The 18,512-nt window shown below is 49.3% G+C and overlaps 1 protein-coding gene and 1 non-coding gene across 10 annotated transcripts in view; one reads left to right on the top strand and one right to left on the bottom strand.

Moving 5' to 3' along the window:
• The first annotated feature begins 699 nt into the window (after positions 1–699).
• VPS26C (VPS26 endosomal protein sorting factor C) overlaps positions 700–18,512 on the top strand; it is a 19,809-nt gene continuing 1,996 nt past the window's right edge. The window contains exons 1-9 of one of the 9 annotated variants that reach the window (XM_078608294.1): positions 700–818; positions 3,852–3,931; positions 4,217–4,363; positions 5,545–5,697; positions 8,145–8,225; positions 8,667–8,741; positions 9,549–9,720; positions 9,884–10,036; positions 14,192–17,671. In XM_078608294.1, the coding sequence (XP_078464420.1) occupies positions 3,875–3,931; positions 4,217–4,363; positions 5,545–5,697; positions 8,145–8,225; positions 8,667–8,741; positions 9,549–9,720; positions 9,884–10,036; positions 14,192–14,316 (963 nt within the window). In that variant the 5' untranslated portion in view covers positions 700–818; positions 3,852–3,874 and the 3' untranslated portion in view covers positions 14,317–17,671. Of the gene's footprint in view, positions 819–3,851; positions 3,932–4,216; positions 4,364–5,544; positions 5,698–8,144; positions 8,226–8,666; positions 8,742–9,548; positions 9,721–9,883; positions 10,037–14,191; positions 17,672–18,512 lie in introns of those variants that run through there. The other 8 variants (XM_078608295.1, XM_078608296.1, XM_078608297.1 and 5 more) reach the window with 8 other exon arrangements.
• On the bottom strand, positions 7,187–7,268 carry TRNAS-GCU (transfer RNA serine (anticodon GCU)). Its single transcript has one exon. It is a non-coding gene; the product is annotated as a tRNA-Ser (tRNA).

Raw genomic sequence — 18,512 nt, 5'->3', positions numbered from 1 at the left:
GTGTGAGTGTGGGTCTCTGTGTGAGTCTGTGGGTCTCTGTGTGTGAGTGTGGGTCTCTCTGTGTGAGTGTGGGTCTCTGTGTGGGTTTCTGTGTGAGTCTCTGTGTGAGTCTGTGTGTCTCTGTGTGAGTCTGTGTGTCTCTGTGTGAGTGTGTGGGTCTCTCTGTGTGAGTGTGGGTCTCTCTGTGTGGGTCTCTGTGTGAGTCTGTGGATCTCTGTGTGGATCTCTGTGTGGGTCTCTGTGTGAGTCTGTGGATCTCTGTGTGTGTCTCTGTGTGTGTGTCTCTGTGTGAGTGTGTGGGTCTCTCTGTGTGGGTATCTGTGTGAGTGTGTGTGTCTCTGATGTAGAGACGCATTATTACCCGACAGGAGGCTGCTGACCCTTTTGTTTTTTTCCCCCTGCACGGTACCCGTGCCGCAGCCTGCGCCGCTGGAGTGAATGGTTTTCCATGCGAGTGGTGTTTCTGTACGCACCCCGGGGATTCACCGTATTCACCACAATAGAGCGAACAATGGAGCGGTGAGACGCACGGCGTCACACTCGTGGCAGCTGTCAATGAAGCAACACGAATCAGGTTAGGCACACAACTATTGTATGAGATAAGGCGCCCAACAAGGTTATACAAGTTTGGCCGTTCACGCGCGAATATTTGTTTAAAAAATCTAAATGCGTCTCATAGTCCAGAGATTACGGTGGAGGGCGCGTGAATGGAGTTTCCGAACGCGCACCCGGGCTCCGTCACGTGGTCGAGGCGCCGCTTCCCTCTCCTCTCGAGCGACCCAAAGAGAGAGACGGGGAGAGAGAGAGAGAGAAACAGGGTGAGTGTGGGTGAGTGGGTGAGTGAGTGAGGGTGAGTGTGGGTGAGAGAGAGAGACAGGGTGAGTGTGGGTGGGTGAGTGAGGGTGAGAGACAGGGTGAGTGTGGGTGAGTGGGTGAGTGAGTGAGGGTGAGTTTGGGTGAGAGAGAGACATGGTGAGTGTGGGTGAGGGTGAGTGGTGAGTGTGGGTGAGTGAGAGGGTGAGTGGGTGAGCGGGTTAGTGAGAGGGTGAGTGAGAGGGTGAGAGGGTGAGTGAGAGGGTGAGTGAGTGGGTGAGTGAGAGGGTGAGTGGGTGAGTGAGAGGGTGAGTGGGTGAGTGAGGGTGAGTGAGAAGGTGAGTGAGAGGGTGGGTGAGAGGGTGAGTGTGAGTGAGAGGGTGAGTGAGTGGGTGAGTGTGAGTCAGGGTGAGTGACAGGGTGAGTGGGAAGGTGAGTGACAGGGTGAGTGAGTGAGAGGGTGAGTGGGTGAGTGAGAGGGTGAGTGTGAGTCAGGGTGAGTGTGAGTCAGGGTGAGTGACAGGGTGAGTGAGTGAGGGTGAGTGTGGGTGAGAGAGAGAGACAGGGTGAGTGTGGGTGAGTGGGTGAGTGAGTGAGGGTGAGTGTGGGTGAGAGAGAGAGACAGGGTGAGTGTGGGTGGGTGAGTGAGGGTGAGAGACAGGGTGAGTGTGGGTGAGTGGGTGAGTGAGTGAGGGTGAGTTTGGGTGAGAGAGAGACATGGTGAGTGTGGGTGAGGGTGAGGGTGAGTGGTGAGTGTGGGTGAGTGAGAGGGTGAGTGGGTGAGCGGGTTAGTGAGAGGGTGAGTGAGAGGGTGAGTGAGAGGGTGAGAGGGTGAGTGAGAGGGTGAGTGAGTGGGTGAGTGAGAGGGTGAGTGGGTGAGTGAGAGGGTGAGTGGGTGAGTGAGGGTGAGTGAGAAGGTGAGTGAGAGGGTGGGTGAGAGGGTGAGTGTGAGTGAGAGGGTGAGTGAGTGGGTGAGTGTGAGTCAGGGTGAGTGACAGGGTGAGTGGGAAGGTGAGTGACAGGGTGAGTGAGTGAGAGGGTGAGTGGGTGAGTGAGAGGGTGAGTGTGAGTCAGGGTGAGTGTGAGTCAGGGTGAGTGACAGGGTGAGTGAGTGAGGGTGAGTGTGAGTGGGTGAGTGAGGGTGAGTGAGAGGGTGAGTGTGAGTCAGGGTGAGTGACAGGGTGAGTGAGTGAGGGTGAGTGTGAGTGAGTGAGAGGGTGAGAGAGGGTGAGTGAGAGGGTGAGGGTGAGTGAGAGTGTGAGTGACAGGGTGAGTGTGAGTGAGTTGGTGAGTGACAGGGTGAGTGAGTGAGAGGGTGAGTGGGTGAGGGTGAGTGTGAGTGAGTGAGAGGGCGAGTGGGTGTGATGAGTGAGGGTGATGAGTGAGGGTGTTTGAGGGTGGGTGAGTGAGGGGGTGAGGGTGAGTGAGGATGAGTGAGAGGGTGAGTGAGTGAGAGAGAGGGTAAGTGACAGGGTGAGTGAGAGTGAGGGTGAGAGTGAGAGGGTGTGTGATAGGGTGAGTGAGAAGGTGAGTGGGTGAGGGTGAGTGACAGGGTGAGTGGGTGAGTGAGAGGGGGTGAGGGTGAGGGTGAGTGAGTGAGAGGGTGAGGGTGAGTGGGAGGGTTAGAGGGTAAGTGAGGGTGAGGGGGGTGAGTGAGGTTGAGAGAGGGGGGTGAGTGAGAGGGGGTGAGGGTGAGTGAGGTTGAGTGAGAAAGGGGGTGAGAGAGGGTGATTGAGGGTGAGAGAGGGTGAGTGAGAGGGTGAGTGAGGGTGAGGGGGTGAGGATGTGAGGCTGAGGGCAGGGGTGTGAAAGGCGGAGAGCGTGAGAGGGACTGTGCTTGAATGACAGCGAAAGGGTGACGGCGTGAGTTAGAGAGGGTGAGGTGGGGTGAGTGAGCGTGGGTGAGGGACTGAGGGTGGGTGAGTGAGGGTGAGGTGGGGTGAGTGCTGCTGTGAGTGAGGGTGAGTGACCGGGTGAGTGACCGGGTGAGTGACCGGGTGAGTGACAGGGTGAGGGTGAGTGAGAGGGTGAGTGAGAGAGGGTGAGTGACAGGGTGAGTGAGAGGGTGAGGGACTGAGGGTGGGTGAGTGAGGGGGTGAGGTGGGTGAGTGCTGCTGTGAGTGAGTGTGAGGGTGAGTGACCGGGTGAGTGACAGGGTGAGGGTGAGTGAGAGAGGGTGAGTGACAGGGTGAGTGAGAGGGTGAGGGACTGAGGGTGGGTGGGTGAGGGGGTGAGGTGGGTGAGTGAGAGGGTGAGTGACCGGGTGAGTGACCGGGTGAGTGACCGGGTGAGTGACCGGGTGAGAGAGGGTGAGTGACAGGGTGAATGAGAGGGTGAGGTGGGTGAGTGAGGGGGTGAGGTGCTGTGAGTGCTGCTGTGAGTGAGGGTGAGGAGGGGACACGTCTTCTGTTCGTCCAGGAGAGATGCGCTGGCTCGCAGAGACTCCTGCGTTGGGTTTTTATGTTGAGATATTTTCAGGCAATTGCCGTATTGACGAGTTATGTTTATCATACACGCGCGTGAGGGGGGCAACGCTTTGAGAAGGCGATTAGTCCACTTGCCGTACCGCCATCTCATGGCGAGCCAGGGTATGGAACCTCGACGCCTATTGGAAGGGATATTCACAGAATTTGTGCCATCCACCAACCCTCGCCTCCACAGTGCTCGATTACAGGCGTGTGCCACCACCGCCCGTGTCACCCATTAACCCACCCACCCAGCCACCAACCCACCCAGCCACCAATTTCCTCAAGGATTGAGGCATTGGTGCCCATCTTGTTAAAAGTGATGATCCAGTGGTCGAAATTCCACATTCCACAAGCCTATGCATTTTATAGCCACTGCTGACTTCACCCCACATAAAGTGATATTTTTTATCGACCCCGGAGAGATGATGGTCGTAGCTTTGAAATGAGGTGGAATTAGGTTTTCCCTGAAGTACATCCCTCCCTAAATGTCAAGGCACTATGTTTCTTGTGGAATTGATTTCCATCAGACAGGTTTACAGTGTATTTGTGGATTGCCCATGTGTTTCTCAGAGCTGTGGAGCTGAGTGTGGGCGATGGCGGTGGCCGTGGACATCAAACTGAAGCGTGCAAACAAGGTCTACTACGATGGGGTGAGGCGCTCTCACTTCTTCACCTCTTCACATCGTCATCTCATTTCATCGTAAACATCATCATGGTTGCCATCTGATCATCTTTTTATAATCGGCAATGATATATTCACTGCTGGATGAAGACCTCTGAAAGCTGTCCTTCACGATCCCGTGGTGTAGTAATCCACGCAGCACCTGCACGCGAACTCATTCCATCGCTCCATCTCCACGGTAGACGTCCTCTAAGAGCCGCGTCACAGCAGTGTGATAGCTAGTCAAACGGAGAGTGTGCGCGTGCACGCGGAGCAGGAGATGGTGTCGGGGCTCGTGGTAATCCAGGGCAGAGACACCGTCCAGCACCAGGGCATCTCCCTCGCGCTCGAGGGCACGGTCACGCTGCAGCTCAGCTCCAAGAGCGTGGGCGTCTTCGAGGCGTTCTACAACTCCGCCAAGGTGCACGTTGCCACCACCGCTGTCACCGGTGCCACCACTACCGTCACCACTATCACCACGACCACTACCGCCACCTCTGCTGCCAACTTCGACGCCGCCACCACCACCACTGCCACCACCACCAGCGCCAACGACAACGCCACCACCAACATCGCCACCACCAGGGCCACCACCGCTGTCGCTGCCTCCGCCACCACTACCACCGCCGCGCTCCCAACCCACGGCTCTGCCTTCAAATCCATTATTCATCATCATCATCATCGTCCTCACTGTCGTCACCATCATCGTCATCATTGTCAAGTCATCATCATCATCATCATCGGCCATGGTCAATCCACTATGAGGTGAAGGCCTCCCAAGCTGCCACCATCTCTCACGATCCCGCAGTGTCACAAAAGACAACGCCTTCACAGACTGTAGGGGCAAGTGCTGTTAGCGAGCACCTATGAAGGCCGGCACGGTACACGAGGAGGTGGGTGGCTGAGTTGACCTAGGGGAGGCCCAGGACTGGTTCAGATAATTGTCACTGGTTATGGCCGTGAGCAGGAATTAAACTCGGGTCGCTGGGTTCATAGCGCAGCACGCTCACCACTACACCACCGCTCCCTCTCAAGATTCCGCGATGCAATAATCCATCCGGCACCCGCACACCGACTAATTCCATCTCTCGCTCCACCTCCACGGTCAGCCTCGTTCCCTCGCTTGGCTGCCACGGGTTCCAGCAGCGGCCCATCTAACACGCTGCTGCCTTCCTAGGGGCACTGTGGTGGCGAGATGTTATCTCCCTCGCCTGGTATGCAGGAGGTCCTGGGTTCGATCCCGACCCTACACCTGCATATTTGGAGCTTGCATGTGCTCCCCATGGTTGCGTCGATTTTTGTCCGGGTCCTTTGGTTATTCCCTCCACATTTAGAATCAACATCACGTGTTTAGAGTATTTGGCTGCTATAAATTTGCGCGTGATAAGCCACTTCATTGAGCTTTCATTTGTGGCCAGGTCACTTCTGAATAAGAATCATATAGCTCAGTGGGCCTTGCCTGGTAAAGTTTAAAGTTTAGTTTAGAGTTGATAGCGTCACATCACAGCGCTCCGCTCAAACCGGTCAGGCTGCGCCGTCGCACGTCCGACACCGCCCCCGCGTCTGTTCACGGGATTCGTTGCCGTCGATGTTTCTTCACAGCCCGTGCAGCTCGTCAGCAGTTCCATGGAGGTAGTGAAGCCAGGGAAACTGCCATCGGGGCGCACGGAGATCCCCTTCCAGTTCCCTCTGAAAGCCAGCGGCAGCAGCAAGGTCCTGTTCGAGACCTACCACGGAGTCTACGTCAACATCCAGGTACGCAGCGCTCGTACGTGTGTAATGGGTTCCGGAGACACTTGTAGAGGTAACTTCTTTATTACAATCCAACACTCCAACAGTCCTGATACTCTGTTACAGCCTAGGTACACAGCCTAGGTACACAGCCTAGATACACTACTCTGGCTACGCTCTGGAACTCGCCCTCACAAGGACGTAGAGCCGGGAGTTCCAGAGTCCCACCACTGGCCCTCACATCGTCCCAGGGTCCTGAGATGGCTGGTCTTGGGTCTTGGGTCTTGAGCTACAACTGGCCTCGATCGTCCAGGGAGCTGCCCTTTTATGCCTCGTCCCCAACGAGGGGTGGGGTTGTGTGTGCCCCCAGATATCCCATAGAGCACACACAGCCCCCCCCGTTGGTGGCGCCAAGGGGCTTAAGCGTCTGGGTTGCCTGGGAACCTAGCGCCTGGCGCCAAGGGGCTTAAGCGTCTGGGTTGCCTGGGAACCTAGCGCCTGGCGCCAAGGGGCTTAAGCGTCTGGGTTGCCTAGGGTCCCAGAGCCCCCAGCAGCCCCTCCCCTCTTATGTCACTACACGTGCACGCACACCCGCTGTAGGGGTTTGCTGCTTGCGTGCGTCCGTACGTCCGTGATGCCGGGCCCACACCTGAGCGATCGCTCACACAGCTCGGTTGCATTGCAACAGAACATGCTTGTTTGGTGACGTGTCTGCAACTGGTTGCTTTGGAGATGAGATGGACTTCGACTTCCAAGCGTCGATCCAGCCGGCGATTTGTCGTTGACATATTTAATCACAGGACACGTTCGCGAGTTACGATCGGTCGTTACGATCCCGATGACGTGGGTGGAGGGTGGAGCTAACCCAGGGGTCAGCAACCAAAATAACAAGAAGAGCCATTTTTTGTGAATTCGGTAAAAAAAACCTCAACATTTCAAGGGCCGCAATGCATGTGAATACAAGATGGTCCTTAATAAATATTGTCACGAAACAATCCTAAATGAGCTTCAGGTTGCCTACCATTGCCCATGGTAAACTGATCTCCGAAGGTCAACCAAAATAACAAGCAGAGCCTTTATTTCTAATTTGGTAATAAAACAAGTATAACCCGTAAAAACAAAGTTTTTCACTATAAATCCTTTATATGCGTGGCGGCTAGAGTCCTCTCGTCCTCTGGCTTGAGATGGCTGCCACCTATGGGTCAGATGATTGCATGGCAGCATTAAGCAATTGGTAATTAAATATAATATTTTTTCCTAAAAAGTGTAAAATTTTGGAAACATTTTTTCACGAAAATAAATTGTCACGCACAATGAGTCTGTGCAAAATGTCAGCTCGATTGGATCACGGGAAGTGGGTTAAAAAACGACCGAAAGATTTGCACGGTCGTAAGCGCGCAAGCAAGCAAGCAAGTGAACTTAATATAAAGGATTTAAAAACGACCGAAAGATTTGCATGGTCGTAAGCGCGCAAGCAAGTGAACTTAATATAAAGGATTAAAAAAAAAAATCGCGACGAAGGTGGGATTCGAACCCACGCGTGCAGAGCACAATGGATTAGCAGTCCATCGCCTTAACCACTCGGCCACCTCGTCTCACACACTCACACACGCAAGCACATACAACCAGAACCAGGATGAAGACTTGCACGCACATACATACAAACAGACCCCCCCCCCACACACAGTCATACCATTATTTTTTCCTAAAAAGTGTAAAATTTTGGAATAAAATTTTCACGAACATTCATTGTCACGCACAACGAGTGTGTGTGGAAAATGTCAGCTCGATTGGATCACGGGAAGTGGGTTAAAAAACGACCGAAAGGTTTGCACGGTCCTAAGCAAGCAAGTGAACTTAATATAAAGGATTTAAAAACCTCAATATTTCAAGAGCAGCACTGCAGTCCTTAAAGAACCGCATGCAGCTCCGGAGCCACAGGTTGCCAACCCCCCCTGGACTAACCGGACAAGGGACGTGGGCCAGGCACATCTTTGTTGTGCAACTGCTCGGCTCGGACACGGACAAAGCCGTCGCGGGCAATGGTTACGTAATGCCACTGACCGCTCGGGAACACGGCACACCCGTTTCCGGCGGTGTGCGTGTCTCTGTGCCTTTCTCTGCGTGTGTCTATGCGTATCTATGGGGAGCGGTAGTGCAGCGGTTAGCGCATTACGCGACAAACCTGGCCACCCGAGTTCTATTTCCGCTCACAGCCAACATCAGTGACAATTATCTGAACCGGTCATGGGCCTTCCCTGAGTCGACTCAGCCTAAAATGATTACCTGGTGTGGTGTGTAAACCTTTCCATTAGGGAGACATTGGCGGTACAGCTTTGTGTTGGCTACCCACCCCGGGTGTATTGTTCCAGTATTCATAGGTGCTCGCTAACAGCAATTTCCCCAGCAGTCTGTTAATGCGATATGGGGGATCTTTGTCTCTGTGCTTGTCTTTGTGCATCTCTCTGCAGTACACTTTGCGCTGTGAGATGAAGCGATCGCTGCTCAACAAGGACGTTCACAAAACCTGCGAGTTCATCGTTCACACTCCGGTCAGAAGCGATTGGATATTTATTTATGCTTATCTTACTCTGGAAAGCCTCACTGAGTCTTAAGACTCTTTTTTAGGACCGTCCTACCAATTTTTCGCAGGAGCGCCTGATGCTGCTGCGTCTTATCCCAAACGAGTCATTTGCAGGTATATTTTCAGCATTGGGATGTTTGGCCAATACCAGGTACATTGCAGGATTTTTTTAGCTGGATGTATGTTGAACTTCTTTCGCCCTGTACATCGCCAGCAGTGCTAATCGGCGGCAGCTATGGGATGAATCTGTGGAACGTGGAGGAAACCCATGCAGAGCAGGGGGAGAGAACATGCTCCACATAGAACCGTGCCCGAGTTGGGAATTTAACCCAGGCACTTGTTGCTTTGAGGCACAGGCGTTCCTACTGCTGTATGCTTCCGGCCCTTGTATTTCTGTTGTGCATCGTAGGCTCAGCCGGAGCCCACGCTGGACACGATCGTCAAGTTCGCCATCACCCCCGCATCCCTGCAGAAGCTCAAAGTGGTGAGAGCGACGCTCTAATGGCGGCGATGAAGTTCCTCCTCCATCTTGATTTGAAGCTTTCGTGACTGCGGGAATTCATATTCTCTGGCTCTTTCGGTAAAGTCACGTAGGTAGAAAAAATAATAAAAGAAAGCACGATGTTTCGGTCGCAACACACGCGTCCGTCTTCAGGTGAGAAGAAATGATCTGCTGTTGTGGCTTTATAAAGCTTGATATAAAGCCACAACAGCAGATATTTTTTTTTCACCTGAAGACGGACGCTTGTGTTGCGATCGAAACGTCGCGTTTTCTTTCATTATTTTTTCTATCTACGTGACTTTACCGAAAGAACCAGATAGTGTGGATTCCTCCTCCATCTTGCAGCTCCATTTAACCACCCACCCACCCTCCTCACACTCCATCGAGAGCAACCTGCGGCTCCGGAGCCACCTGTGGCTTATTAAGGACCACCGTCTCGTATTGACATGCATTGGCGGCTCTTGAAATATTGGATTTTTTTACCGAATTCGAAAAAAATGGTTCCTATTGTTATTTTGGTTGCCGACCCCTGATCTAGAGTCACCCTCATGACTGCAGTTGATTGCATGACGGACGCTTTCCAGCGCTCCTCGTGAAGAGTCCAGTCCCACTGCTCACGCTGTCCCACCACCTCCATTTAGACTGCTGGGTGGGTGGACAGAGGCGTGCGAATTTCAGAAACTCACCTGGAGACAAAATCGAACCGTTGGAGTGCAGCGCGCTGCTAACCGTTTCACCGCATCAGCGGCATCTGTACCGCAGCGTAAAGTTGTTATCGTCCCCAATGAGGTGCAACATATCGCCTCGCAGAAGAGTTCCCTGCCCAACTTCCTGATCAAGGGCTGCCTGAACACCACCAACTGCGAGGTGACGCGGCCGCTGTGTGGGGAACTGCTGGTGGAGCACTGCGACCTCCCCCTCAAGAGCATCGATGTGCAGCTGGTGCGCGTGGAGACCTGCGGTGAGGCTGCCCGTTCTGACGGCCGCGCGTCTCCCGCGATCACACCTCACCCTGTCTTGTGTTTTTTGCGTCGCGTGCCGCGCGACGTGCGAGCGCGTGAGGGAGTTGAGAGAGGGGCGTGCTGTTGCGTCGTGCTGTCGCGGCGCCCCCGCTCCCCCCACAGGCTGTGCCGAGGGCTACGCGCGCGACGCCACCGAGATCCAGAACCTGCAGATCGCCGAGGGAGACGTGTGCCGGGGAGTCGCCATCCCCATCCACATGGTCTTCCCACGCCTCTTCACCTGCCCCACGCTGCAGACCACCAACTTTAAAATCGGTGAGAGCTACTACGACTACTACTATTATCACTACTACACCACTTCTTTACCCAGGAAAGCCTCAACGAGTCTCAAGACTCTCAGGAGGTTCCTGACAAGTTTTTCTCAGTAGGGGCCGTTGTTGCTGTAATTCTGATGTAATTTTTCAGCTTTGGGATGTTTGACCAATACCAGTTACATCGTAGGCTTTTTATTTTAGTTGTATATACGTTGAATTTTTTTCGCACCGTAAATAGCCAACCATGTTAATCAGAGGTAGCTACGGTGGAATTAATCTGTGGAAGCCGGAGGAAACCCGTGCAGAACAGGGGGAGAGAATATACAAACTCCACGCAGAGAGACAACCCACCCCAATCAAACCCAGGAACTTGTTACTGCGAAGCAAGCATGTCACCACCAGGCCGCCTCCTGCGCTGGTCAGCGACCCAACTCCCATGTGCCTTGTCCACTGTGGTGGAATGTCATGAGTGGTTGGTTATTTCAGCCACGGTGACACAATGCCTCAAATCTGGCGCATGCAGTCCTCCTCTCCGTTGGACGTCCTCCTGTATGCAGTGTGGCCACCTAGTGGTGGACGCCGTGACTGCTACGGCAGAAAGACGGTTAATTTGAGTCCACACTATCACATACAGTCATACCTCGGTATACGACCGCTTTGGAATACGTCGAATTTGGTATACGTCGTGTTTTGAGGAGAGAAAAAATGTCTTGGGATACGACGTCTTGCTTGGGATACGACGCGCTTGCTAGAACTTGTATGGGTCGGGATGAGTCACCGCATACCCGCGTATACCCCGTTCACGACTGAAACAAAGCGCCGCTCCTCAGTCTGCCTGTAGATCTCGTTCAGTGCACAACCCTTGCTATAACTCTCTGTGAATTTTCACGTGTTTTTTGTTATTTGAACGTACATTTTTTGCGAATTCATTCAACTCCTCTCGGCAAGGTAAAGTGATGTTAAATTTTATTTTTATTTCAATTTATTTTTATTTATGGATTTATTGTAATTAATGTATGCATTTTAGTAATAAGTAGTGTCTAAATTATTTTATACAACCCCATTAATGTATAATATGCCATATAAAATATCATTTCTTATACTCTGGAACGGATTATTTCCTTTCCCTTTATTTCTTATGGGAAAAAATTAGTTTGGTATACGTCATTTTCGGTATAAGTCCTACCTTCTGGAACGAATTAACGACGTATACCAAGGTACCACTGTACCGACTATAATCACCCAGGAATGTCTGTCCTTAATCCTCGTGACGTCATTCCACATCGACCAGCCCCCCTCATTAATATTCATGAGTAGGTGACATCCTCCAAATGGACACCCCCACCATTATTATCTACTATAATGAGCCAAGAATGTCTGTGTGCAGTGATGTCACTCCACGTCGACCAGCCCCCCTCATTAATAATCATGAACAGTTTCGATTTAAAGCTTTCGTGACTGCAGGGATTCATCTTCTTGGTTCTTTCGGTAAAGTCACGTAGAATTGAAATAATAAAATAAAATATTATTTCAATTCCACGTGACTTTACCGAAAGAATCAAGAAGATGAATCATGAACAGGTTACGTCCTACACATGGACCTCCCCCTCATTAATAATCATGAGTAGGTGACGTTACTCCACATGGAGCACCCTCCCCCCTCATTAATATTCATGAATATCACGTCGCGGTCTGCTTTTCGCTTGCAAGTTTCAGATTTACTGCAATACACCCGTCCTTGGACGGGCAAAAGGCGAGTAAACTAAATAGTTTTTATTTTACCAGGTAAGGACCACTGAGCTATATACAGCTCTTTTTCAGAAACGACCTGGCCACAAATGATAGCTCAACGAAATGGCCTATAATGTACTCTTTGGTTCTTTTAGTAAAGTCACGTAGGTAGAAAAACAAAATTAAAAATAATGTATCACGTCGTTTCGATCACAACACAAGCGGTTGCCCTCAGGCGGGATAAATAATTAAATAATCCTGCAGTGGAACTGCTGAACCAGGAAGAACACAGCGAGAGAGCTGTTACAACAAGACATTATATATGTTGGCCAAGGGCAAGCAGGCGGGGTCCGAGCTGGAAAGGAATTCCATCCCCGCACACAAGCATGTCAGTTGTGTTAATGGGGGAGATTAGGGAGAGAGATTAGCGAGAGAGATTAACATGAAATTAGCTTCCGTCGCCGCATAAGAGTATCGTCCCCGCATATGCGCACAGCAGCAGTGTTAATGGGAGATTAGCACTATGTTGATGGGAGAGATTAGGCAGGGAGATTAGCAAGTTAATGTCATGTCTATGTGTAACACAAGCTGCGGCGCTGCCAACTGCGCTGTGAGAGACAAGCGCGAGAGAACCACCGCAACGGTGGTCACGCCAGTGAGACACAAACCACATCACACAGCCAGAACCATCGATACATCGAGGCTAAGGGAACAGAGGTGACCATGTTGGTGAGACCCCAGCCCGTTAATGCAGAGGCACCTAACAGGGCAATGCAACTCAGAGGGTTGGAGATAACAGCAAAACGGCAGGAAGGATGGAAGCACCACAGCAAGTTACGACTTGGCTTGTTTAATAACGTCCTTCCAATGATTGCTCAGCTTATACCATCTTCTCGGTTAAAGGTTTGCAGAGTACATTGGTCTCGGAAAAAACAATATCGTGCGAGCCTATTGCGTTATAACAATGATCAGCCACGGCAGAGGTATTGGTTCTGCCGTGTTTCAAATCTGCCTTGTGTTCGTGAACACGGTCCGAGACATGTCGTTTCGTTTCCCCAATGTTTGTAGACACCAGGGTATTGTATGTCAGGAATGACATCCTTCACAGATGGGATCAAATCACGGATTTTGTGTACTGTATTGAATCGGACCTGGATCTTATGTTTGTTTAAGATTTTAGAAATCCCTTTGGTAACACCTGCTATGTATGGCAAGGTGATGGTTTTGATTGGGTCCTCAGATGGTTGTTGGGGTTGCAGCTTTGCGGATTGTGCAGTCTGAGTATCCATTCATCTTGAAGGCTTGCTGTACATGTTCCAGTTCACTGGCTAGGTGGCGCGGGAATTCTTCTGGGCCGGATGGTGGTGGGAATCGGGCTTTAGATAAGAATCCGTGTGGGTGGCTTTTCTGTAGACGGAATGTCCCAACGAGCCATCAGGCCTCTTCTCGAGCAAAACATCCAGGAATGGTAGCTTGCCATCATGTTCCACTTTCATGGTGAATTTGATGGATGGGTGTATGGAATTGATGTGGTTGAAAAATTGGTTCAGTGCTGGCTGGCCATGTGGCCAGATGACGAAAGTGTCATCTACATATCTCTTCCACAGGGAAGGACGTAGGGTGGATGTCAGGATGGCATCTGTTTCAAATTTCTCCATGAAAACATTCGCTACCACTGGTGATTAGGGAGAACCCATACGGGTACCTTCATTTTGTTTGTGGAATGTAACATTCCAGATTAAGCAAGTATAGGTATGGCCAAAGTTGGTACATCAGGATTCAGTCCCTGTTGAACCAAGTCTTCTATGATTGCTATGATGTCAGGTACAGGTACCTTGGTGAACAGAGAGACTACATCGAAACTGACAAGCAAATCATCTGTCGACAGTGAAATGTGTTACACATAGACATGACATTAACTTGCTAATCTCCCTAATCTCTCTGCCTAATCTCTCCCATCAACATAGTGCTAATCTCCCATTAACACTGCTGCTATGCGCATATGCGGGGACGATACTCTTATGCGGCGACGGAAGCTAATTTCATGTTAATCTCTCGCTAATCTCTCTCTACCTAATCTCCCCCATTAACACAACTTACGTGCTTGCGGGCGGGGATGGAATTCCTTTTCAGATCGCACCCGGCTGCTTGCCCTTGGTCAACATATATAACCTCTTGTTGTAACAGCTCTCTCGCTGTGTTCTTCCTGGTTCAGCAGTTCCACTGCTGGATTATTATAAAAAAAATTCCGCCCGAGGACGACCGCTTGTGTTGCGATCGAAATGTCGTGATATATATATATATATTTTCATTTTTCTACCAAAGAGTATAGATTCCTGCAGACACAAAAGCTTCAAATCAAGATTGGCCTATAATGTGTAAATTTATAGCAGCCAAATACGTAATGTTGATTCTAAATGTGGAGGGAAAAACCGGAGGACCTGGAGAAAAATCAACACGACCAAGGGGAGAACATGCAAACTCCAAATATACAGGCGTCAAGGTGAGGATCTAACCCATGACCTCCTGTATACCAGGCGAGGTAGTTAACATCTCGCCACCGTGGCACACCATGTTCCACCACCGCCACACTGCAGGTCACCATGCTTCTCTTACTGCTTATTCCCTCGCACTGCTCCATGTTGGAATTCCCTATCGTCTCTCTTTCCCAAGGTCTTATAATAACCTTGCTCAATTTAATATACACATCAACTGTTATATCTTGATTTAAAGCTTTTATGACTGCAGGAATTCATATTCTTTGGGTCTTTCGGTAAAGCCACGTACAGTAAAACCATGGATTGCGAGCATAATTCGTTACGGAAACGTGTTCATAATCCAAAGCACTCGTATATCAAAGCGAATTTCCCCATAAGAAATAATGGAAACCCAGATGATTCGTTCCACAACCCAAAAATACTGTATTCATATAAAATGATTAATACAAAATACCTTTTTTTATTTTTATTATTTAAATTTAATATAAAGTAATCAAATGTATTAATTACATTTAATCGTGGCTGGTGTGAGGGAGATGAGAGAGGAGAGGATGGTTATTGTGTAGGAGGACTTTCACTTGCAGTACAGTTACTAAAGAACAGTCACTACACTTGGACACAAAATAAAAAAATGCTTTACGCACACACACGTGGTCACAACACTATAGTAAACAGTATACGCTCGCACGAATGTTGACTATACGAGTGAGGCACGCCGACTGAGACCAAGCATGGGAGACGATTACCCACAATCCCGCAGCGAGGGAAAGAGAAGAACCATCAGCTCAGTGGTGATCACGTGACACTCGGCAGACAAAGCATATACTGTACGTACTACAGTACTCGTATTGCAAGACCTCGCTCGTTTATCGAATTAATATGTAAGTACAAATTTTGCTCGTCTTGCAAAACACTCACAGACCAAGTTACTTGCAATCCAATGTTTTACTGTACGTAGAAAAAATAATCAAAATAATAACAATATCACGACATTTTGATCGCAACACATGCAATCATCTTGAGGTGAAAAGAGAAGGGGAACATTTCTGTCTGAGACCTTGCAACCATTCACTGGTAAGACCACCTCAGCTTTACTCAGCTCACTTGATATCTTCCATTAAGGACATTTCACTATCTACAGGTGATTTGCTTGCCAGTTTCGATGTGGTATCTTTGTTTACCAAAGTTCCTATGCCTGACACCATTGCAATCATTAAAGATTTGGTCCAACAAGGATTGAATGCTGATGTACCAGCCCTGGTTAGACACTGCCTCGCCAACACTTACTTCACCTGGAATGGAACATTCTACAAACAAGTTGAAGGTACCCCAATGGGTTCGCCCTTATCTCCAGTTGTAGCCAATGTTTTCATGGAGAAATTTGAGACAGATGCTATCCAGGCATCCACCCTATGTCCTTCCTTGTGGAAGAGATACGTAGATGACACGTTCGTCATCTGGCCATGTGGCCTACCAGCTCTGGACCAATTCTTCAACCGCATCAATTCCATGCACCCAGCTATCAAATTCACCATGGAGGTGTAAAAGGATGGCAAGTTACCATTCTTGGATGTTTTAATCGAAAAGAGACCTGATGGCTCAATGGGACGCTGTCTACAGGAAAGCCACCCATACGGATGCCTACCTAAAACCTGACTCCCACCACCATCCATCCAAGAATAATTCCCTCATCAAAACTCTACACCACAGAGCTCATTGTATTTCTGACCATCATCACCTAGCCAGTGAACTGGAGCACGTACACCAAGCCCTCAAGAATAATGTATATTCGGACTACACAATCCGTAAAGCTATCAACCCAACCGTGGGGAGAGAACCATCTGAGGACCCAATCAAAACCATCACCTTGCCATACATAACAGGGGTCACCAAAAATATTTCCAAAATCATGAGCAAACAAGATCCAGGTATGATTCAACACAGTGCATGAAATTCGTGATTTGAACCCTTTTGTGAAGGATGCGATCCCCAACATGCAATACCCCGGTGTCTACAAACAAAGCTGTTTCTGCGGCAGCAGTTACATTGGGGACCGGGTCCGTGAACATAAGGTAGATCTGAAACACGGTAGGACCAATACCTCAGCTGATCATTATTTTAAGATGAAGGTACTCTGCAAACCCACTGGCTATCAAAGATTCGTTCATGAAGCCATCCAGATATATAAACACAGACACAATTTCAACCGAGAAGATGGGTACAAACTGAGCAATCGTTGGAAGGACGTGATTAACCAGTTTAGGTCATAACTGGCTGTGATGTTCCTATCCTACCTAGCAGTTATTTTCGACTCTCTGAGTTACATTTGAAGAGGGGTCAGAGACTGGTTTACGCACTGGTTTATTCTTCAACCCACAGCCACACTCGTTCCAAAACCAACCCCGAACACGCGTCTCACAGCCCCTTTTAAACCCTCCATTTCCACCCTCGTTCCCAATACACATCCTCGCCTCGCACGCCTGGTCCGGGTGACGTCAGTGCCCTCTAACCCTTGACCCCCGTCTAGTGTATTTCTCTGCGTGTGATTGGTGCGTGTTATACTGAGTGCGGAGATTTCATGTCTGCGTGGTACGTGTGCGTGAGGGGTGCTCGCAGATCCCTTACACATTCACTAACACAGCCACCGTTAGCTGTGTTAGTAAATGGCGGCTTGCCATTCTTTTCCACCTCCATGTGGCCACTGCGCTGTCCAAGCTCTCGCCGAACTTCAAATTTCTTACATTGACATGCTAATCTCTCAATACAATGGCCACCCCCCACAGCTCTGTAGTACCTCCCCCACATTGGCATTAGCTGCCCCGCCCATCTCTAAACCATTTGTAAACATTCTTTGGTTCTTTTCGGTTAAGTCACGTCTAAAAATAAAATAATAAATCAAAATAAAACAACACATTACGACGTTTCGATTGCAACACAAGCAATCATCATCAGGCATAAAAGAAATAGCAACAAAAATCTAACTAGAAAACTATAGACCGACATACAAGCAGACAGACATCACAACGGCACACATAGAGAGGAGTATACAGGCACACGAAAATTAAATAACCTAGTAAAATATTGAAATGTGATGTAATACAACACAGAGAGTCGGTTAACACACAATTAACGCATGGCCTGGTTGACTACGTGTTTCAAAAATTTGCTAAGTTAGAATTTTAAGTGTGAGCAACAAATATCTAACTAGAAAACTATAGACAGACATACAAGCAGACAGACATCACAACGGCACACAGAGAGAGGACACAAATCGGCTGTGTGAGCAACAAAAATCTAACTAGAAAACTATAGACAGACATACAAGCAGACAGACATAACAACGGCACACAGAGAGAGGACACAAATCGGCACAAAGAGATGGTCGTTTCTGTGACGGTCCCTTAAATATAGAGAGGAGGGGGAGGGGACGGGGGGAGGGAGAGGGCGGGGAGATCAATGGGTGCACGCCATCGTACTCCTATTGTAAGTGAGATGATAGACGCGGCACGGGAGGCAAACCTGAAAATTAGGACAAACGCGGCACGGGAGGCAAGCCTGAAAATTAGGAGACAAGCACACGAAAATTAAATAACCTAGTAAATTATCGAAATGTGATGTAATACAACACAGAAAGTCGGTTAACACACAATTAACGCATAGCCTGGTTTATTACGTGTTTCAAAATTTGCTAAGTTAGAATTTTAAGTGTGAAATTTCAAGGAGAGGACACAGGCAGAGAGAACAAATAGCCATTTGTAAACAGCTCTTTGATTGGTGTAGACCTACTGCAGGTTACGGAGACCTCTCTCCTACATCAACATTAGCTACCCCGCCATCTCTAAACCTTTATTAACAGCCTGCCTCGGCAGATTTCCCCCTTTTTTCACCTGAAGACGATTGCTTGTGTTGCGATCAAAACGTCGTGGTATTGTTATTATTTTGATAATTTTTTCTATCTACGTGGCTTTACCGAAAGACCCAAAGAATATTAACTGTTATCTATTACAACTCTGAAAGTGCTCTTTATTGCTGGCTGCTTAACGCTTTGAACCTGTGCTCAGCTGGTGGAAGCCCATTTGGCCACTGTGATCAAAATCTTCTGAATAAATTGCATGAACAAAATGTAAAAATTTGCGGGGGGGGGGGGAGTACTTTTGACTAAAATCGCATGAAACAAAAAAACGTTGGTTTTACTTTCTATACTTTATGCATCATCACTAGCCATGGTTAATCCACTGCTGGATGAAG

The sequence above is a fragment of the Lampetra planeri genome, chromosome 29, assembly GCF_965212315.1.
Source record: "Lampetra planeri chromosome 29, kcLamPlan1.2.h2, whole genome shotgun sequence".
Lineage (NCBI taxonomy): Eukaryota > Metazoa > Chordata > Hyperoartia > Petromyzontiformes > Petromyzontidae > Lampetra > Lampetra planeri.
The sequence above is the reverse complement of the archived record's forward strand: the minus strand, read 5'-3'. Positions and strand labels throughout refer to the sequence as shown.